This window comes from Ostrea edulis, chromosome 1, assembly GCF_947568905.1.
Source record: "Ostrea edulis chromosome 1, xbOstEdul1.1, whole genome shotgun sequence".
NCBI lineage: Eukaryota > Metazoa > Mollusca > Bivalvia > Ostreida > Ostreidae > Ostrea > Ostrea edulis.
The window spans coordinates 51,338,354-51,362,368 of NC_079164.1; the positions used below are offsets into that span (position 1 = coordinate 51,338,354).

General features: G+C 34.3%; 1 protein-coding gene across 4 annotated transcripts in view; it reads left to right on the forward strand.

Annotated features, from left to right (window-relative positions):
* LOC125650701 (uncharacterized) overlaps window positions 1-18,252 on the forward strand; it is a 35,474-nt gene extending 17,222 nt beyond the window's left edge. For 3 of the 4 annotated variants that reach the window (XM_056153484.1, XM_048879199.2, XM_048879210.2), the window contains 6 exons: window positions 1,472-1,633; window positions 2,291-2,491; window positions 5,517-5,636; window positions 10,326-10,520; window positions 12,699-12,793; window positions 12,929-18,252. In XM_056153484.1, coding sequence (XP_056009459.1) covers window positions 1,472-1,633; window positions 2,291-2,491; window positions 5,517-5,636; window positions 10,326-10,520; window positions 12,699-12,793; window positions 12,929-14,251 — 2,096 coding nt within the window. In that variant the 3' untranslated portion in view covers window positions 14,252-18,252. The remainder of the gene's footprint in view (window positions 1-1,471; window positions 1,634-2,290; window positions 2,492-5,516; window positions 5,637-10,325; window positions 10,521-12,698; window positions 12,794-12,928) is intronic. The other variant, XR_008799826.1, reaches the window with a different exon arrangement.
* The last annotated feature ends 5,763 nt before the right edge of the window (window positions 18,253-24,015 follow it).

Genomic DNA, 24,015 nt, shown 5'->3' on the forward strand with positions numbered 1-24,015 from the left:
TATCCAAGGGGAGATAATTTGAAAATAGGGTACAGTGTTTATAAAATCATCTTCCCAAAAACCAGGGAACCAGAAAAACCCAAACTTGCATGAAAGCCTCTATATGTAACAAAGGTTCAGGAAATCATCACACTGGGACAGGGCCACAGCAAGGGTTTAAAGTTTGAAAGAACAACAACGATAAGAAAATCTTATAAAAATATTTTCTCAACAAGAGTTGCACAGATACAGATTGTGAATAATATCTAAATGTAGAGTACTAATGCTTGTGTACTAATACCCCCGGTGCCCAGCTGAAATGCCACAGATTTTAATGTATGAATGGTAGTGTAAGGATGCAACTTGAAGAAAATTTAAACAATGCAATCATTTCATAGTAGTGTAGATTAGTTTTTATGCCCCGGTAATTGAGGAGAAAAACTTTAACCTTGGTAATAACTTTTGAATGGATAGTGCTTTCTTATTTCAAATGTATATCAACCTGGTGGTTTAGAGGTAAGAGCCAAATGCTCTGCATCAGATATGAATGTCACGGGTCCTCGGAGATGACCTTAAAAACGGATGTCCCGTGTACAGTAGGTGTGGCACGCTAAAGAACCCTCACTTCTCAATGGCCGTAAGCACCGAGCAAAAGCCTATATTTGAAGTCCTTCACCAGTCTTGGTGATGTCTCCATATGAGTGAAAAATTCTTGAGAGAGACGTTAAGCAAGATACAATCAATCATACAACCTTTCTTTTGGTACCAAAATATTTTACCTCATGACCTACTTTCGAAAAAACTTTAACCTTGGCCTTAACTTTTGAATGGTTAATGATAGGACTTTCATATTTCAAATATATGTGTTCCTTGTGACAAAACCTTTCTATGTTTACCAGAATTACTCTGCTGCCATACAGGGGCATCAGTGTTCTACAAACACATCTTGTTTAAAACCATAATGACCCCAGGGGAAAAAAGTTTTTTATGGGGATATACAGTAGAAGTTTTTATAATGTTTAATTAAGTTATAACTTTTTATTGATTGTAACATATTGGATTAAAAATATGCCCGACTGATCCTTAATTGTTCTAAATCATGCCAAAAAAATGTGAATATGATGTTTTCGTTTATAGCAAAAAAATCATCTATAAAGTTTAGATATTTAAGACCCACTGTTTAAAATCTATCAATACAACACCTCTGTTAGTGGTAAACAAGAAAACCAATCCAGAATTCTTTTTTCATTTTTCGGGTGAGCATATAGTTGCCGTCATATCTGTCCGTCCATCTATCAAAACTTGTATGAAAACTGAACAGGAATGCAAAAAGTTGTAATAAAAGTCAAACAACTGGTGATGTTATGGTAAAGGAGTCATTTAAGCATATTTTTACTTCATTTTTCATCATTGTTCCAGTAATAATTGGTTTGTAAGAGGTAGCTAAGCATAAAGTCTCAGATGAAATATGATTACCTGTTTTATATTTCAGACTGTGGGAAGTATGATATGATCAATGCTGGAGGAGTCATTGACTTTGAGATGATTAACAGTATAAAAGATTTTGAATATGACTGCACATGGATTGTTAAAAAACAGCCTGATTATGACAGAATGTACTTGAAAATTTTGAAGTTCAGAACAGACCTGATGGGTACAGTATTTTTAAAAATGACAGATTCAGATTGTTAATGACATTATTGATGAAAATGAATAACTTTAATGTCTTAAAATGATACATTGACTCTCAACCTAATGTCAATTTCAATAACATACCTGCCATCCTTTTCAGAAACCATTGAGATTTGAAAGAATTGAGGAATACTTGATTGATTTAAGAAACATTTAGATTTTATATTACATACAGTCTTAAGTAGTTCATGGTTAATACAGCTCTCTGAATTGTTCATTTGCAGCTTAGAAATCCACAAATACTATATGTTTATCCATAAATATTCCTATAATGCCTTTTAACCTTTTCATTAAAATCACTTTATTTTCTGCTGAACTTCAACTTACTTACAAAATAATAATTTGAATGTACTAGGACATGTATTTTTAAATTGCTCAAAGCTCAATTAAACTTGGCTAACAGCCATTGAATTAAATTGACCAAAAGTAACAAGATGATTACAAATTGTTAATATGGAATTTTTGCTGTCCTATCTGGATGCTTTGACAAGAGTTGATTTTAAGAGAAAGATGGTGTCATTGAAGGATGTAGGGTAGATATGCAATAAAGAAAATGTAAATTAATTGTATCAGTAAAGATATATATAAATCTTTACATAAACATAGTATTTTGTTACAGTCAGCCACAGCAACCAGGTGGTAGAAATTCGAGATGGTTTGACATCAGATGGAGTACTTGAGGACAAAGTGTATCCCAACAGTGTGTACAAAGGCCACTACATTAGTGACAGAGGATTTTACATACGGTTCCGAGGAAAGGTCCGCCCTATGGACAATCTACGGATTGTGTACACCTCCTATCGAGACCGAGGCTCCGCAGGTCAGTGTGAAAAGTCCTCTGCTGTATAAAAAAAGCAAGGGATGTTTACATGTACAGATTGCAGTATTGTCCACTTGAATGAAAATGCAGTTTAGAGTTGGAGGTTTTCAAACCATTACCTGAAAGTTCCAGAAAAGTGACTGATGTGATCTTCAAAGTACTAAACTATTGATTTGTAGTCTAAAGATTGAGCTCACAATATCATCATCATTTACTATCCACAAAGTACTAAACTATTGATCTGTAAAGATTGAGCTCACAATATCATCATCATTTACTATCCACAAAGTACTAAACTATAGATCTGTAAAGATTGAGCTCACAATATCATCATCATTTACTATCCACAAAGTACTAAACTATTGATCTGTAAAGATTGAGCTCACAATGTCATCATCATTTACTATCCACAAAGTACTAAACTATTGATCTGTAAAGATTGAGCTCACAATATCATCATCATTTACTATCCACAAAGTACTAAACTATAGATCTGTAAAGATTGAGCTCACAATATCATCATCATTTACTATCCACAAAGTACTAAACTATAGATCTGTAAAGATTGAGCTCACAATATCATCATCATTTACTATCCACAAAGTACTAAACTATAGATTTGTAAAGATTGAGCTCACAATATCATCATCATTTACTATCCACAAAGTACTAAGGGCTATTCCAGAAATAAATACATGGGGGGGTCGGGAGGCACCTTTTGTATATACCAAGCACCCATAAAAAAAAATAAAAAATTACCCCATGACCCATCAAATTAATAAACTCATTTTACAATGACCCATCTAATGAAAAAAAAAACTAACCAGACCCACCACAAAAATATTTTTAAAAATGAAAACAGTACAAATCTCGCGAGGTTTTCGGGACAAACATTCTAGTCAATGACGCAGTAATGCCTGTGCGACATTGTATCACAGTAGTTCTGAAGAAACGATGTCACATCAACAATCAAAGGCATCTATGGCGGGAATGTTGGAAAGATTGGGAGTCCAAACGATGCTATTATCATGAAATGGGTACGGATATGTTTTTCCACGAATCGTTTGTTTTCTAATGGAGCCCGCGCCCGGAGGCCTCTATATCACCATCACACTCACTGATAAATATAATGCATCGGTACCCTTGTATAAACCAACTAAGGTTTGGCTATTTTTATTAGAAAACGGAATACCTATTGGTTTCAAAATATTCCCAAAATCGATGCACTGTAAACTGTAATAATCTACAGAACAGAGTTCGCCGCCATCACATCCAAAGGGACCCTACTAAACGCGCCTCTAATTTGAAGAGTGCCGTAATGGAAAGTTATGCACTGCAAAGAGCGACAACTCGAATAGTTCTATGTTACTTCCGATTTCCGATTTCGAAAGCAGCATTTCGAAAGCACGTTTTCAATTTTCCCTCCGACGTTTTGTAACCAACACGACAAGAGCGACAATAAAAATATTCTGAAAACTCAACACCCACGTGGCACAAAATAAAACAATAGAAACTACCCACTACCCATAATAAATATTTTTTTAACAGTCCAACCACGGACCAATTAAAATATGAAAAAATACGACCACCCACACAAAAAATATCATTTGCCGCCCGACCCCCCCCCCATTTGATCATTTCTGGAACAGCCCTAAATTATTGATCTGTAAAGATTGAGCTCACAATATCATCATCATCATTTACTATCCACAAAGTACTAAACTATTGATCTGTAAAGATTGGGCTCACAATATCATCATCATCATTTACTATCCACAAAGTACTAAACTATAGATCTGTAAAGATTGAGTTCACAATATCATCATCATTTACTATCCACAAAGTACTAAACTATAGATCTGTAAAGATTGAGCTCACAATATCATCATCATTTACTATCCACAAAGTACTAAACTATAGATTTGTAAAGATTGAGCTCACAATATCATCATCATCATTTACTATCCACAAAGTACTAAACTATAGATTTGTAAAGATTGGGCTCACAATATCATCATCATCATTTACTATCCACAAAGTACTAAACTATTGATCTGTAAAGATTGAACTCACAATATCATCATCATTTACTATCCATAAAGTACTAAACTATTGATCTGTAAAGATTGAGCTCACAAGATCATCATCATTTACTATCCACAAAGTACTAAACTATAGATCTGTAAAGAATGAGCTCACAATATCATCATCATTTACTATCTACAAAGTATTAAACTATTGATCTGTAAAGATTGAGCTCACAATATCATCATCATTTACTATCTACAAAGTATTAAACTATTGATCTGTAAAGATTGAGCTCACAATATCATCATCATCATTTACTATCCACAAAGTACTAAACTATAGATCTGTAAAGATTGAGCTCACAATATCATCATCATTTACTATCCACAAAGTACTAAACTATAGATCTGTGAAGATTGAGCTCACAATATCATCATCATTTACTATCCACAAAGTACTAAACTATAGATTTGTAAAGATTGAGCTCACAATATCATCATCATTTACTATCCACAAAGTACTAAACTATAGATCTGTAAAGATTGAGCTCACAATATCATCATCATTTACTATCCACAAAGTACTAAACTATAGATTTGTAAAGATAGAGCTCACAATATCATCATCATTTACTATCCATCCACAAACGGAAATGAGCTGTGGAAGAGTTATCTGTACATGTATATAATTGGGACAATGATTAACAGCGAGTCGTCTGGATGTATACAGGGGTCTTTACAAATTTCTTAGACATGCAGTGTCATTCTATTCATTTATAAGATCAGTCTACCATTGAATTTGGCAGAAACACTTCCCAGAATATTGATAACTATGGATCAAGCCTACAATTTCGTATCAATCATTACCCGGTACTGGACTTTAACACTGTTACTTTCAGAATATGTACACGATATATATTCAAGAAGTTTTGTTGTACCCTTTATTTCAGGTATACTTGCTGTAAATGACTGTATATATATGAATAATTATTTGACAGACTGCAGCAGGATGGGAATGTTTTATTGTAAGACGATGCGATGTATCCCATCAGAACTGGAGTGTGATCGATTTAACCACTGTGGAGATAATTCAGATGAAAGCAACACTAAGTGTCTAGGTAAGACTCTCTGTTTTGATAGTACCTCGATCCTTCCATAATGGATAAGAAAGTGTTTTCTATGGAAGCTTAGAAATATTCTGCAAAGAAAAATGGACAATTCTTTAGTTTCCACAAAACTTAAACCATATGGAAACCCAATGTTTGTTTCCTGTATGGTGTATGCACTGCATAAACGATTATATAATTTCTGCAAGTTTCACTCTAGAATGACGATCCATGCAGCTGCAAAGTTTTTTCATACCATTCATCTTGAGGAACAGAGTATATTTTTTGATTTCCAGAAATTCATATTTTGTTGTTTTTTCATTGATATGGGCATATTTGACTGAAAATTGAATGTGTTTAATAGCTTAATTTGTGTGTAAATAATGAAGGAGGTTAAGTGGATTGACAGAAGTACATATAGATCATGGGTGTGATTGAATTCCATGTGTCATGACCCAGAACCAATTGGTCAGTTGCCAAGATCTAGGTCACTCTCTCCCTATGCCAAAAAGTCACAGATATATGTATTTGATGAGGCCAAAATTTTGTAATATAGAAACAACAGAAGAATTAAACATCGTTTTTTTGTCCTTAAATGAACTGCAAACAATCAGTTGTCGGAGTTTGGAAGATGCACTTGATGCACCATCAACATGCAATACTTGTAATCTGAGAATAACTCGAGTAACCGCGAAGGGTCATGGGCCGTTCATTTCATTAGTTGTCTGCATAATCATATCTTTGCTTCTCTGTAACTTTGATTCAAATAATTGGATGGTATTGTAAGATAGGATATGAATTCTAGTTTGCCATTTGGACTTCAAACTTGGGATCTGGCCCTAGTAGTGTGTTTGAGTCCAAAAATCATGTCTGCACTTTACTTTTGGAAACATAACAAATTCAGTTAATTTGATGTCGTCAAATGATAGTACAGGTGACTCTCGATGGCTCGAACTTCGATCTCTTGAAGTGAAATCATGGTCCCGATTTTTTTCTCTATGTAACAAAGCAAATTTACTATCGATCTCTCGAACGTTCGATCTATCGAAGTGAAGTTGGGTCCCATAAAACACATTTCAATGTTTTTCACTCTCGATCTCGAGAAGTGGTGGTTGCGTATACCCACTGTTACCCAGAAGTGTAATAATTTCTGCTTGGCCTTACCTGGATTTTGTTGAATGCTGGAGGGGTAATTAGGTGTTTACCTAGTTGGTGTCTTCCCATTTAGCTAAAATTCTGAAATTTGTATGGGTGACTGGTTTTAGCTAGATGGGAAAGGTGCACAGGTAAGGGTGTCAAAGAACAAAGGAAAATAATTACAGGTAACCTATAGTCTGTTCTGTAACATATCACAGGTAATTTGGTTTAGTATTAAAATTGGTCAGTAAAATTCCATTTCAAAAAAAAAAAAAGAAAGACTTGAGATTAATTCTTTATTTTTATACATGAAACACATTTAGAAAAGGACAAGGGACATTATTGGCCAAAATTGGTCGCGCTTCAAAAGCCGACCATATTTTTGCAGGTAGAAAGATGATAATTTTCACGTTTCATTCATATATCACATGTACCATTTCTTTGTTGCTGATATTGAGAAAATAACGTTACAATATTGCATTGTTAACTCTGACGCTGTCTTCCGACGGTCGCTTTTTCGGAACAACGTCATCGACCTTACAGGATTTACAGTCCCCCGATTCTTCTAGAATATTTTTCTAAAAGTTATAATTCTCACTTTTTATATAAAAATACTAATTGAGATCAAAGAGTATTAAAAACTGGCATCCTATGGAAAATACATTATGCATTTACATGTAACTTTATCGTGTTCATAGACATTTTGCAGAGCAATCTTGTGCTAATTAAAGTGAGGAAAATAATGCATGTATTTGCCAAAAATTGTTGAGTAGAACGCAATCATATTTTCGAAGGTGCTGTTCAATGTCTTCCTATTCAAATGAATTATGGAAAATAAAATGGCTCTTGAATTTTTTCTTTTTCTTTTTCTTTTTTAATTTTTTTTAAAATTTTTTTTATTTTTTTTGGTGATAAATATAAACACTTCGATTGAAAACGTCGATTGAGTCAGATAAAATTACTTGTTATGGCATGTACACCAAGGACTATGTAACAGGTCTGCTTACATGTGTATGTAATATACATGTACATGTTACAGTACATACGAATATAATATGTCTGCCTGCTGTGGGTATTTACAAAATACATTGAATAGAGGTACTAAACGATACAAATTTATGTTGCATGAATGGGATATAATTTTCTTGGGTACCGCAAAACACGTCAAGTAATATGCATGTAACTTCAGATGGTATATTTTATATAGCAAATATATTTAAAAACCTCACAAAAATGTGTCCGTGTTTATATCTTTACATTTCCCTAAATCGTCAACAAAGAGTAGTTCTAAAACTCTCTCTCTCTCTCTCTCTCTCTCTCTCTCTCTCTCTCTCTCTCTCTCTCTCCATCTTTGATAAATGAAAATTATATCAGTCGGTGAGCATGCCATTGTATACACCGACATTCAGTCTAAATCTAGCATTGCTTACTTTTACTGATGTAAACACATCAAATGTGTATGTATATATCCGGAACAGGTATCAGTTATTCTTCAAATGGACTCTGAGAAGTTGTTTCAGTACGTTTATAGACAATGTGGTATATTTAACATAGTCCTTGAAACGTAGGACATCCTGGCCATCATCTTCCAGTGCCTGAAACCACACATCCTCCACTTGGTGTTCAGGAATCAGAGGGAGAACAGCTGCTCTTCTAACCAAGCGATCTCATAAACTAAGAGAGAGAGAGAGAGAGAGAGAGAGAGAGAGAATCACTTTCAAAATTCATGACAGAAGTAATAAACCATTCATGCACTAAACCTTTCAGTGTTCTTGAATTATTCCATATTCTAGGATGTTCAAATTTTTGTTTAAAGTGTTACATAGTGAAAATCATTTATTAGAAATTGCTAAATCATATTACAAATGTGATAGAATGAAAAATTGTAACAAATACTGGGCTTATTGTGTGAAAGAAAAATAGTTTGAGATTGGTCTAGGGTAAATATTTGGTGTGAACAAGAAAATACTACATTTGATTCGGAAAAACTTGAGTTATATTACTAAGTTAAAGATTTAATTAATTCGTCTTCAAAGTGTATTGTTTACAAGCATGTCATAGATCATTTTTCTTTACAATATTACCGCGGTGTAAACATATGTACGTAATGATTATTTCATCTCTTGCCTAAATGTATCCTATTCACATTATAAATTTGACACTTACTCCTATGTTTTATTTTGAGTCAACCTGCCCTTTGTTTACATGCACATTGTACATATTCATAGTGTTTACATTTTGTAACATGTGTGATCCAAATTATTTCAATTGCAATTACAATTAGTAATCATTCCACATTCCAGTTGAATCACTTTTTTTTTTACTGAACATTGTTCATTTCTTGTTTTACACCCTTTTTTTTCTGTCAAAACGTGATCCCCATTTGTAAGTTACAAAATGAGAGAGGAATTAACAGACTATACCCAGGGACCACTCAGGTGTGAAAATCAGTTTTAGCTAAGTGGGAATAACAATTTCAGAATTTTAGCTAAGTGAGAATGGTGCTTCTTTGTGGAGGTGACAGCCTGAGTATATAATTGGCTAATTGGTCAGTTTACACCTTGCACTGGGGTTTTGAGTTGTGATGATTAAAATTATATATAATCCAACTATGAATAAAATCTATAGTTTGTTTTGACATGACAACAAGAGAGTAAGTTTTATACATGATTTAGATATCTACAGACTGTTAAATTTCTCGAGTTTGTTCTCTGTGTAAAGTTTCTCTAAAACATCGTTTTACTCATTTGTTAGAATTTGTGTTTTGGGTAAAGCGACATAACATTGTGCACTGTTTAGTTTGCGATAGTAAAGCATCATCTGAACTTGGTTTTGTATGCCTATCTTAGCATGATTAAAGAGCAAATAAATACATAAACTTTGAAATGTTTTTATTAATGCAAAATAAGTTTTTTTTATTTTGATATCAAAGTACCTGAGGAATATGAAGGAAAACATGTCAATACGATATGATCTTGTTGGTATACATTTCCGATTACTGTAAAATATGAACCATACCGGCGGACTTTCAATTTCCGAATTTTGATCTCTCGAACTCTCGATTTCTCGAAGTTTTATCAAGGTCCCTTGAACTTCGAGTTATCGAGAGTCACCTGTATATGAAATTGTACAAATGATAGTATATGAAATTGTACAAATGATAGTATATGAAATTGTACATGTGGGTTTCAAACTTTGGATGTAGTCTATGCAGTTTTCATTTTCTTAGCTATATTGGATTCCAATGATTTGGTGGTGGTATGAGATAGGGTATGAATCGTAGTTTGTACTCGAGAGTTGGGACCCTGATGTTTGGGGCAGTATAGCAGTGCCCTATCTTATAGTGATGCCCTATCTTATAGTGATGCCCTATCTTATAGTGATGCCCTATTTTATAGTGATGCCCTATTTTATAGTGATGCCCTATTTTATAGCGATGCCCTATTTTTGGCAGTATTCTTGGTAACTTGGTTGCTGATGGTAGCATTCCCACTGTTCCAACATGGCTATCTACATGTATTTGTTTAACCTATTTAAACTACAGTTTTTATTTGATTTCAACAGGTGGAGGTTCTGGTTGGTCTCGCAGCAGTAACTACAGCATGACAGTCAGCGTCATCGTTCCTCTCGTCATCTCTGTCTTCTTCCTCATCATTTTATGTGTCCTCTTCTTCCTCATCCGACGATGTCGCAATGCACAGGCACTGGAAATGGACAGGGCAGCAGGGATACCAACCATCAGTGGAAGAATTAGCAGAAGTAAGAGCTTAAGGAATTCCCGTGGGGATCTGGGTTAGAATAGTTCCTCAGTACCCTTTGCTTGTTGTAAGAGGCATAAATGGGATGGTTCTTTGGATGAGACCCCAAAAAATCGAGTCCCATGTCACAACAGGTGTGGCACGATAAAGATCCCTCCCTGCTCAAAAGTCATAAGCATCGGGCATAGGCCTAAATTTTGCAGCCCTTCACTGGCAATGGTGATGTCTCCTTATGAGTGAAAAATTCTTGAGAGGGATGATAAACAAAATGCAATCAATCAATCACAATATACAATCAATCAATCAATATATCACACCAACTACATAGAAAGACAATTTTCCTAAACATGCACTTTGAACAAAGTTTGTGGGAGAGAAATGCTGCTGAATAATTTTTCTACAAAATCTGTGGAAATACATTTATGATATGCCAAGTAAACCAGTGCAGCTTGTAATTTTAGAAAGTTATGGCTATTTTAGGATATTTTAATGGTTATGTTTTAAGACTTTACATGTTCTTTTATATATTTGCAACATAGAATAATAAGTTACTTCTGATGCAAGGTTGAGTTCGTATTCAATATTTAAGAAAATATCATATTAAAATGATATTTCACAAAATAACCACAATTATTATATTGAGAGAAAAATATCATGTGTCCATGAACTTTTTGGACAGCCCTCGTAAATTGTTGAAGAACAATGATTTTCATTTTCAATAATTTACATCTATTTGAGTGTTTAATATACTATATTTTACATCTATTTGAGTGTTTAATACACTGTATTTTACATCTATTTGAGTGTTTAATATACTGTATTTTACATCTATTTGAGTGTTTAATACACTGTATTTTACATCTATTTGAGTGTTTAATACACTGTATTTTACATCTATTTGAGTGTTTAATACACTGTATTTTACATCTATTTGAGTGTTTAATATACTGTATTTTACATCTATTTGAGTGTTTAATACACTGTATTTTACATCTATTTGAGTGTTTAATACACTGTATTTTACATCTATTTGAGTGTTTAATACACTGTAATTTACATCTATTTGAGTGTTTAATACACTGTAATTTACATCTATTTGAGTGTTTAATACACTGTATTTTACATCTATTTGAGTGTTTAATACACTGTATTTTACATCTATTTGAGTGTTTAATACACTGTATTTTACATCTATTTGAGTGTTTAATACATTGTATTTTACATCTATTTGAGTGTTTAATATACTATATTTTACATCTATTTGAGTGTTTAATACACTGTATTTTACATCTATTTGAGTGTTTAATATACTGTATTTTACATCTATTTGAGTGTTTAATACACTGTATTTTACATCTATTTGAGTGTTTAATACACTGTAATTTACATCTATTTGAGTGTTTAATATACTGTATTTTACATCTATTTGAGTGTTTAATATACTGTATTTTACATCTATTTGAGTGTTTAATATACTGTATTTTACATCCATTTGAGTGTTTAATATACTGTATTTTACATCTATTTGAGTGTTTAATACACTGTATTTTACATCTATTTGAGTGTTTAATACACTGTAATTTACATCTATTTGAGTGTTTAATACACTGTATTTTACATCTATTTGAGTGTTTAATATACTGTATTTTACATCTATTTGAGTGTTTAATATACTGTATTTTACATCCATTTGAGTGTTTAATACACTGTATTTTACATCTATTTGAGTGTTTAATACACTGTATTTTACATCTACAGAATTGTTGTTTGTTTTATTTTTTGTTTGCTGCTGTTGCATTATTGTTTTATTTTTTGTTTGCTGCTGTTGCATTATTGTTTTATTTTTTGTTTGCTGCTGTTGCATTATATGTTTTATTTTTTGTTTGCTGCTGTTGCATTATATGTTTTATTTTTTGTTTGCTGCTGTTGCATTATATGTTTTATTTTTTGTTTGCTGTTGTTGCATTATTGTTTTATTTTTTGTTTGCTGCTGTATAGCATTATAAGTTAGACAGGGGAGACCAGTCACCTTCAAAGAGAAACAAAATTTAAAGTATTATCATTATACCATGTGCCACTTATATATGCTTGTATTGGCTTCTGCTTAGTTTTTCCATGGACAGTCTCTCTATATACCGTTAACATGTATATACAGTAATGAAAAGTTCTATCCCTTTAGGAGGTCGTAGAAATAGGCAAACACAGAGACCTGCAGAATTCCCTCCAACCTATGAGGAAGCCCTGGAGAGTCCACCATACGAAGAGCCTCCTCTGGTAGGCTACATGGAAATATTGTTTTCTGTTATACATTTCATTAAAGTTTCCATTGATTGCTTTAACATTTCATTTTTGTGTACATTAAATTAGTCATTCTGTTTAAGATTTATAATGATTAAACACTCTCTTCAGGCATGTGAAAATGGTATACTGAAACCCCCCACATACCATGAAGCTATTGGACAAATTCCAGACCCCCCTGAAGAGGAGTACCCTGAAGAGGAGTATCCCCCACCAGACTTCAGTACCTTAGACCGATCATTGCCAAACAATGAAACCCAAGCATCCAACACTTCATCCGCAGAAAGTGAAGAAATCCGACCAGTGAATCATACATATAGTATGTCTTACAGCTCTGAGTCGTCTACTGAGGTCTCATTGAACCAAAATGTCTCACAAATTTACAGTCCCACTTACACAGAGGTACCCTATCATAGGTCTCCAAACAGGGAGAGTACTGAGCATGAGTTTACAGAGCGGGCTCCAAGTCAAGCAAAAGATAGAAGGCAAATAGACAGAAGAAAGGTTGATTCCCACAGACATAAGAACAATGTAGGAGAAGCTTCAGAGAGAAATCCACATGAAAGTCACTCAGTTCCAACAGTCAGTGGAAGAGGAATTCCACCCCAGAAGCAAGGACACATGTTAGAGAGGGAGGACGGCAGAGGGAAAGTAAATTTCACTGAAACACAGAACTCCCCTAATACATCAAGTCAGATGTCTCCCCAATTTTCGGTTTCTCCCCCATGTCAATCTTACTCCAAAGGCGCAAATCATCACAAGGGTGATAGGGCGGGAAATCAAACAAAATCAAAAGGTAATCAAAGGAACAGAGCATCTGATAGCAGCTCAAAGAATTTGCTCTTTAGTGAGGACCATTTCACTAATGGAGAGAATAGGGGCACACTGAATCAAGCTTTTAAGGACTATGATAGTTCACAAAATTCACCACCAAAGACAAATTCAGCCAGCCTTGCCAACCTATATTCCTTAGAGAGATGGACTGAGGACAGGAGAGGGATGGCTATGTCCTTACAACACCTGCCAATCACACAGTGTGTTACTTCCAGGAGTAGCTTAGCGATGGAAAACTCTGACCATTCCAATGGAGGACTGACCAGTGGTCTGCCAATAGGAAACACTAGACAAGAGAATGCCCTTCGACAGCCATGCCTTCTAGATGCAGATCGACCTATGTCACGCTCAGTAGGAAATCTCCCCATACATTCACATTTACAACCTTTGAACTTGGAAGAAAACAAGAATGAAGGATCATCTGAAAGTTCTAACACACCAATACAAGCATCAGCCTCATTAGGAGATTTGACCCGACGTCGGTACAACCAGGCTGCCAGACGGCAAACTCAGTCCCATCCAGACTTGTCAAACATTCAGGAAGAAAGAAATAACGATATCCTTACCTTTGTTTGTGACAGTGAAGATGTTTTTGTTTGAATATTTCACCACATGCTCTTTCAATGTGATGCAGTCATGTTCTGTGTGAAGGTATGCATCTAAGAACCAAATTCCAGGATATTCATTCCATTTATAATTATCAAGTGATGTCCACACACTTTTCATATCTTTATGTATTTTTGTATGAAACCCATACTAAGCTAGACTATTTTAATCAGAGAAAATTTATAAATATATGTATACTTGTTTTAGCTTGTTTAAAATTTAACCCAGTTGGAAAGGCTGTACTATTTGGCTTAATTTTGAATTAGAACTACTATGATAAAGATATTAAAGCTGTATGGTCCGAATTACCAATATTTTTTTCCATCTCGTAAAAACGCAAATAAATCATCGCACGTACATGTATGTAGTTATGAGGCTGTATGACATATCATACATTATTTCACCTGTTTTAACCTAAATTATTTGATTTTAAATCGATGTTTACAAATAACCACGTCACTCTACCATTTCAAGTGACAGTCACGTGACCAGTTCAAACTTTCAGATCATCAGTGGTCTCATCTGTGTAAAGCTGTGTATTTTGTTACAACAGTACCGTGCCATAGGTTTAATAGAAATAAAAATATCAAATACCTCTTAGTAATTCGTTGTTTTACGCTCTTTCAGCCTTAAAACTAGACAGTTGCGTATGAGTTAATACATCATGTTGGGATTCCCCTGACGTGCGTGGGTCAATTTATAGACGTCTATTATGGGATGATTTATATATGTACCACACTATATTTACTTTTTAAATAATATTCTCAGTTTTCTTTTACATGCAGATGTTTTCAAGCATGTAATTAAGGGAAAGTTATTAACTTTATAAAGTAATCAATCTGCTTTAAAGTAATAATGTACAAAAATAATACATGAACATCGGGTCATACAGCTTTAAAAAGAAAATTTCATATTTGAACTCTAGCTTGCATTAGCACTAAAGATGCTCCAACTTGAATCTCACTAAATTAAGGTAACTTGTGATGTCATAAGTTTTTACAAATTAATCAACCTTTTATCTTTATAGATATGTATCTTTGGTAGCAGTATTACTCAAGAGATACAATAAAATATCTGATTTAGTATAAGATACTTAAAAAGTTAATATTTTTTTTAATGAATAATCAATTATTTGCATTTTAAAATGTTGCCAAGGGCAGTAACTCTTATTTGGGTATTTTCTATATTGTATGTCCATTTTACAATGATTTCCCTGATGTGCACAAATAAATTTATATAGATTTTTAAAGTAACATTTTTTGGGAAACTGTTAAGATTAAAATTATGTCATTTGAGCAAGTTTTTATGATGTTGAAAAACTGATGGCAACATATTCATTTTCTTTAAGGTTTAGTTAAACTGAACTATATTAAAAGGAAATAAATGCCGTTTTTTCTAATTTCAACCCGTAATAGTGCAAGTATGGGTTACCTTAAGTATATATTCAAAATGCTCAAAATCATATTTGTACATGTTCAAGGGATATGTAAAGAAAGTTCATAATTACCACGAGTTGTGAAAAATAGTATGAAAAAATATTTCATATATTTATTCTTGTGAAGAGAATTAAGAAAAAAATTGTAAATATTTGATATGTAATTATATCAGATGAGTAAGATACTATCAGCATTGTCTTTAAACTTTCTTAACAACCTTTATGTTTACTTTGTTGTGTTATTTTCAACATGTCTGTCTTTGGTTTGTACATTCAAGTTCCATGTCATAGCATTGCTTTGCTTCTAACAATATCATTTAACAAAATTGAAGAAACCAGAAAAGAACAATATTTTTGGTGTAACCAATATTTCCTTGAGAGTTTTTAATAGCGAAGTTAGAAATACAAAGGACTAGACCAGAATTTGAACTCGTACTCCCCTGAATCTTTTAAGGCAGTTGCTTTACAGCTGAGCACAGGCAAACCAAACCTTTTTGACCACCACATTAAACTTCTTTTTTTTTTTTGCCTTCCTCCCCCAACTAGGATCTCCCTTGATAGACATTTTCAACTGTCAATTCCAGAAGCAAGTCATGACACCAAAATGTAGCTGGAAAGGATAATGCTTGCATTGGAAGAGCAGGATAATTAAGGAAAAGGAATATGGCAGTTGGATGTGGCATTCCAATGGTGGATAGCCCAGGTAATAGAGCACCTGACTAGAGATTTACAGTGCATGAATTTGAAACATGGTCTGGGTCATAGATTTTATCCAGCTCTGTTCCTGTTACATTTGGTATCCTTAACTACCACGGGAACTACCAGGTGAAGTTGCCTGCCTCCTTAACTACCACAGGAACTACCAGGTGAAGTTGCCTGCCTCCTTAATTACCACGAGGACTACCAGGTGAAGTTGCCTGCCTCCTTAACTACCACTGGAACTACCAGGTGAAGTTGTCTGCCTCCTTAACTACCACAGGAACTACCAGGTGAAGTTGCCTGCCTCCTTAACTACCACAGGAACTACCAGGTGAAGTTGCCTGCCAGGGTAGAGCCTGGTTTTATTCAATGGCGAAGACATTAAAGCAGGGAGGAATGTGTTGGTCAGATCAGTATGATTGGCAGTGATCAAATACTTCAATTGGTAATGCATCTGACTGGAGATTTAGGGGTCCTGAGTATGAATCCCAGTCTGGTCCAATTTATTATCTCTCTTCCCTTTACTAACTTAAGGTTGTAGTCTAAATATGTTGTGCTTTTTGTATGTGCTGGTCACAGATATATGTTGGAGTTCAAGCTTGGTGCTGTATTATTATTTGTTTATTAAGATTTATTCACCTGTCGTGGATGATTGTATATTGATATGGTTCAGTGTGTTTATCTTGTCTGTCTGTTAGCACTTTGTGGGTCAGATAAAAGCAGTCCTTGTATGGCTCAGATCATCAAACTTTGTATACATGTTCCCAGTGATTAGAGAAAGAAGGCTGTAGTTTTTCTAGACCAAAGGTTGAATTTACATGTGTAATTTTATGTACACAAGATGGGACAGAAACAGTTCTAAAAAAAAATAATGTGATAATCAAACTTAATGCACATATTCAACCAAAATAGAAGGAAAAATAAGAGTGCAAATTGAAGGCTAGGATAATCACATTTCCCATGGTGAGAAGAAGAGGTTATTTCTCAAGGTCAAACTCATTTTCAGTATATTTTGTAAAGTGACATGATTTTGCTTTTCAGTTTATAATTTGAGTGAAGTCTTTCTTCAATTTGATATTTAACAAATCTGTCATAGAATGAACACTTTTTTTTATATATATACTTTCTGATATTAGAGTGTTGAAAGAATATTGTTGGAGCCTTTTTTTTCCATTAATGGTATATTTGGATGTTAGTTAGGATGAGGTAATTTGTAACAGTAAAATTAATCTAAATCATGTGCAGGTAACATGTTCCTTGGACCACTTTATAAAGTAATGAAAATACACAGATTATTTTGTACAAATTTTTTCAATGTATTGCTTTTGTCATTTTATTTTGGATGTTCATAGAATCTCTTGCTTTCATTACAGCTGGGAGAGCTTGCTTGCTTTGTGGGTGGGGGGTTGCCACCTTTCTGCACATTGGGGAGGTGACTTGCTTCCTGTATATGTGATTGGGGGGGATTTACCTCCTGTCAGTTTGATTCAGCATTACATGCAAAGCTGCATATTTTTGTGTTTTCGAAATTATATCTTAAATTTTGTTCATATATGATACTGAATAAGTACTTATTCATTATTTATGAAGTATTATTTCTGTTACTTGAAGTACATTGTTAGACATTGTAAATCATTTAATGTCTTGTATTGTAAGATTATTTTAAATGGTGAGCTATTACTGCTGTTGTATATTGAACACTTCTGTAACATTCCATGCAGTACTTAGCTCACTCATCTTGTTTTTTCTTTGTACAGAAACAATGCAAGTTATATTTTTATCTGATACAAGTTCAAAATATTTTAAGAAATGCAGAAATATTTAGTCAGTTTATTATGGTAATAAATCCATGCAAGTATGATTTTCTGTTTGTGGTTATACCTATGTAATGTCACTCATAACATCCCCGCCCTGGTGAATTATCATGATTAGAGTGTAGCAAGGCGGGCTGTATGGATCATATTATGGAAATGCACCAAATTTTCTCCTGAACATCTGAGAAAAAAATTTGCGGCAATTTTTATGGAGCTTCCAGACTTGTGTTAAATTCAAGGCCTCCAGGTCAAAGACACTAGTAAAAGAAAACTGAAATGAATGTCTGGACCACTACTTTGTAATGGAGAGACACTAGCAGCTCATACTTGACACAAAGATTGCTTGTGACAGTTTACTAGGAGTTCAGACTTGACACAAAGGTTTAATTCTTGTGACTCAACACTGTAAAACTATGATAACCTTTTGTGGCCCCAACCTAGCTGGGGCTGGGGTCATGAATTGAATAAACTAGAATCTGCACCAACTGAGGATGCTTGCATACCAGTATGACTAATCATGTCTCTGTTATTCTTGAGAAGATTTTCAAATATTTTGTTTTCTCTATTTATCCACATGTAAAACTTTGATACCCCATTGTGGCACCACCCAAACTTAGGGGGTTAATTAACTTGAATAAACTTGAATCTGCTTTATGTCAGGAAGCTTTTATGTACTTTTCTGTCTAAGTGGCTCTTGTCATTAACAGGTCGCAGTAACTTAGTCAGGTAGAATGTTCACGTAACCAGGAGGTCGTGAGTTTGAGCTTTGCTTGTGCCATGGCCATATCAAACCCAAGATGCAATTTAAACATAGTGATTGCTCCTTTGCCAAAGGCTCAACATTTAGAAGTGAGAATTACAGGTCTCTCAGATATGACCTTAAAAACAGAGGTCCCATGTCACGGCAGGGAATAGCACATCAAAAACCTTCACTGCTATGGCTGCAAGCACTAAGCATAGGTCTAAATTTGTGGTATTTCACCTACAGCTGTTAATGTCTCAATATGAATGAAAAATTCTCGACAGGATGTAAAACAACCAAATATCATCAGAAGATTTTTAGGTCACCTGAGTAAACTCGGGTGACCTATTGCAATTGGTTTTCGTCCGTCGTCGTGCGTTAACAATTGAACATTTTTAACTTCTTCTTTTAACTACCTGTCCGATTCTTTTCAAATTTGATATGAAGCATCACTGGGACAAGGGGGACATAAATTGTAAATTTCAGGACTCCAGCACCTCTGGGGCCCTAGGGGCGGGGCAAAAACTGCTCAAAATTGACCAATTTTCAAAAATCTTCTTCTCAAGAACCACACACATGTAAGAAAAACTAAATACATAGTGATGTAGAGCAGGAAGGCCTCTACCAAAATTGTAAATTTCATGATCCCCGGGGTAGGGGTTCTGTGTAAAACACTTAAATAACATTTTCTTTAGTGCTATTGATACTAAATTGAAAGTAAATAGATATTTAGAAAGAACGGGTAGTCCTTTACCAAAATTGTAAATTTGATAATCCCAGGGGTAGGGGTTTTGGTATCAGGGTGGGGCCAAAATGATCAGTTATTAAATGTGTGAACAATAGACGTTTTTAACTTCTTGATAACTATCATTCCAATTCTTTTCAAATTTGGTATGAAACATATTTGGAACAAAGGGAACATAAATTGTAAATTTCACGATTCCTGCACGAATGGGGCCTTAGGGGCATGGCAAAAACTGCCCAAAAATAACCAATTTTCAAAAATCTTCATCTCAAGAACCACATGCATGTAAGAAAAATTAAATGCATAGTGATGTAGAGCAAGAAGGCCTCTATCAAATTTGTAAATTTCATGATCCCCGGGGTCAAACTTGTTATATAGTGTTTATGTGTAAAACACTTAAATGACATTTTCTATAGTGCTTTTGATACTAAATTGAAACTAAATGGATAGAGCAGGTATAGTCTTTTACCAAAATTGTAAATTTTATTTTCCCCAGAGTAAGGGTTTTGACCCCAGGGTGGGGCCAAACTTTGTATATATAGTATTTATGTGTAAGTTTGCTGATACTGTATAAAATCTAAATGCATACTTAGGAATAGCAGAAAAGGATATATGAAAAATTGTGAATTTCACAACCCAGGGTTGTGACTTTACGATGAGTCCAAATTAGTCATATATTTTGATGTTTTAATGTTATTACACTTATTATTTAAAGTCTTTCATCAGTGTATGCACTTTAAGGGCAGTGAAGTTTTAAGAACACATCTTGCTTTATACTGTTGCTGAACATTAGAATTTAGCTTAGATATTCAGAACAGTAAATTTTTTCTAGATTTCATAGCCCATGGAAGTATAGTGATACTTTTTCACTAGTATTTAGGTGACCAATAAGGCCTATATGGGCCTCTTGTTAAATGACCCCACCCTATTTTGCCTCTAGATTATCTCCCCTCTGGAGAAGCCATGGCCCTTAAATTCATTTGAGCAAACTTGTGAAACCCCTTTACCCAAGGATGATTTGTGCCAAGTTTAAATGAAATTGGCCCCATGGTAAGATTTTTAAAAGATGTCACAAAATTTTTACTTATAAATATTTTCTTGAAAAAGGGTGTGAATCGTTTATTTGAACAAACTCGAGTCCTCTTTATCCAAGCAGGCTTTGTGATAAGTTTAGCTGAAATTAGCCCTGTGGTTCTGAAGAAAGTTCACAGATGGACACCAAACAAAATGTGATCAAAAGGCCCACTTGAGCTTTCTGCCAAGGTGAGTCAAAATGAAATTTATTCTTTATATCTACATTCTACTTTCATTTCTTCAAGAATTCCCAGCTGTTAGAATAGACATGCTGTATTTATCAAGATTCATAATTCAATGTTCACAACTGCACCGCATTCATGAGGAAATGGCTATCGATACAATTTGTAAAGATACCAAGAACAAAATGCATTAATTGCAATAATAATATTGTTTAATTTTTATAACCAATAGAAGATACACAATTTATTCTACTGGATAACACAGTGACTTGAGATATAGTAATCATCACTCTGGCAAAAAATGTCAAGCTGAAGCGGTGGTAGCCATTGAAATAATGAATATGCCCCTATTAGCATTGGTTCCTGCTCAAATTCTGCTATACATAGGATTTCGTTGCAGTTTATTTGTGCCACAGGGAATATATATGGTCTACCATTCTTTCAGAAGTGCCTGATATAAAGTAGGTAGAAACTCTGGTGGATTTGGGCACATTTGAATGCATTAATCTAACATGTCTCACATGTGCTCTACTGGCAAGAAATCAGTACTGCTATGGGGGCCAAGGTAACGTGTTGACATTGCTTTGGTGAATATAGTCCATTGCACGACACAACACCAAACATTGCATTGATGAAATTCAGTTGTGCTGGTGGACAAACGGTACAATGACAGGTTGCAGAGCTACTTTCACCGTGATGTTGAAAAACATGCCATAGCCCATCTGATAAGTAAAGCATGAATCTTGACTTGAATCAGAGAAGAGAACAATGTTAGTTCCACCTTTGCAAAGAACACACTTGGATGGTGTCCCTGCAACTATTGGGGTCTGACATAATTCATGTAAATGACTATTGGGGTCTGACATAATTCATGTAAATGACTATTGGGGTGCATTCCCACTATAACGTGATGCAGCTTGATGCCTTAGGAGAGGAGACACCTCAGCATAGTCTCTCAGCTTCTTCTTAGATAATGTGTTCTTAGTGTCTCATTTACATTCTTTGTGCAGTTCTAAACCGGTTGTGTAAGTGCTGTAACCTCATGAAACGATCCTAATGAGAAGCTGTAAACTTCAGTCGGCCAGTTCGCAGCTGTACCAGTCTAAGGCATTCGTAGAGAAAAGATATCTGCTTTTGTGGTCATTTAAAGCTCTTGCCACAGTGTTTTGTTTCCAGCCAACAGTAACTGCACTGTCCTGTTGCATGCATCATTATATAGCCTAGGCATCCTTTATGCAATGTGAGAATATTAACAAACTAGGGATTGTTTTTATGAAAAACTAATGTCTCCCCTGTTTCCCAAATTGGAAGTGCTCTAAATGAAACCCCCTCCCCTTTATGTACTGCATGGTATGGAGAAAGCATGAGCAGGAACATAGATATTATGAATTCCCATAACCGCATAGGAGAAGTGTTCACAAAATATATTACACCCTCCACCCCTCAGATCCACTATAACTTTATGGAAAACAATTGGATCCTCATGTCCCTACAATATGCACATCTGCAAATGGCCATATAGGTGGAGAATTAAGTGTTCACAAGCAATTTTAATATCCTCCATCCCTCTTAGATCCACTATAACTGTTACAATTGGATCCTCCTGTCTTGACAATATGCACATCTACAAATGGCAGTGAAGCACTGTACAAAGTTTCAAATCTCTCAGATAAGCCATATAGGAGAAGTGTTCACAAGCTTTCTTTTTTTTTTTTTTTTACATCCTCCACCCCTCTTAGATCCACTATAACTTTTAGGAAAATAATTGGATCCTCCTGTCCCTACAATATGCACATCTACAAATGGCAATGAAGCAATGTACAAAGTTTCAAGTCTATCCGATTAGCCATTTAATTAGGAGGAGAAGTGTTCACAAGATTTTGTGACAGATGGACAGGCAGAGACAGAAAGTACAAAAATATGTCTCCCCCTGAAAGAGGAGAGATATAATTTCAATATTGAATTATTCTTACCTGTGAGATACCTGAAGGATAGCAAACAGGTCTGACTATTCTGGACATATGAAGTCTCTGCATCATTTAGTTATTTTTGTGCTAGGATTTACACAATAAATGTCTAGTCTGTTTGTATTATGGAAGTATATAAATAATGGAAGCATGTGGTAACACAGAAATTACTCCTATGCCTCTAATGTTTTTACATCTCCATAATACAATCAAACTAGACATTCATTAGTGAATATCAATACCACTAAATAGTGACACCATACAAAGAAACATTCACTGTGTTGAAACAAGGTGGTATTCATAAATTTTAAAGGTTAATTAGTGTAATAAAAATAGATTTGAAAATAAAGTTTATAATTCATTAAAAACCATTTTGAAAAGTTTATTGATGTGTTTATTATTTTTTTTAAATCCAGGTAAATGCGCAAAATACCTATTCCAAAATCGTTGTTTATAGAAACGAATGAAGGAATTATCGCCCTTTCTTATGACGTCATCTGAGACAATTGTAGTTGTTTACGCCTGTATATCATCGTTTTAATTTCTGTGAGAAATTGCCAGTTTTAGCAACACCATGGATAGTGACGGTGAAATACCGTAGATACACTTGAGTTTAGGGATTCAACCTTTTATATTTGTACCTGCACCCGTTTCGAAACCATCCGATAGTCTATGTTCGACAAATATCTCATAGGAATCTCAGTTAGAAATTATTTACCGAGCCAGTCCATAGAAAAGTGGGAATGATATTGGAAAAAATGTTCTATCAAAAGATAACCTTTGTATTTTACACAATCTAGGCTAATCAAAATCAGACTTCATAGATACTCGCCGTATACTCTATTGTAGCGATTGTGAGTGTATTTAACTAGATTGACTCTCACGTTTGTATTTTTTTAAAGGAATTTACTGGTATGAGATTGATCAGATTCAGATTATAATGTGTTTAGCTAGATATATATTTAATTGAAAAATGCCTTTTTGAAAAAAGAACAACAAAAAACAAAAGAAAAAAAACTTATTGTGCACAACGTTATTTGTAAACAACCCCCCCCCCCTTTTTAAAAAAAGAAAAACATCTACATGTAGATACAATATCA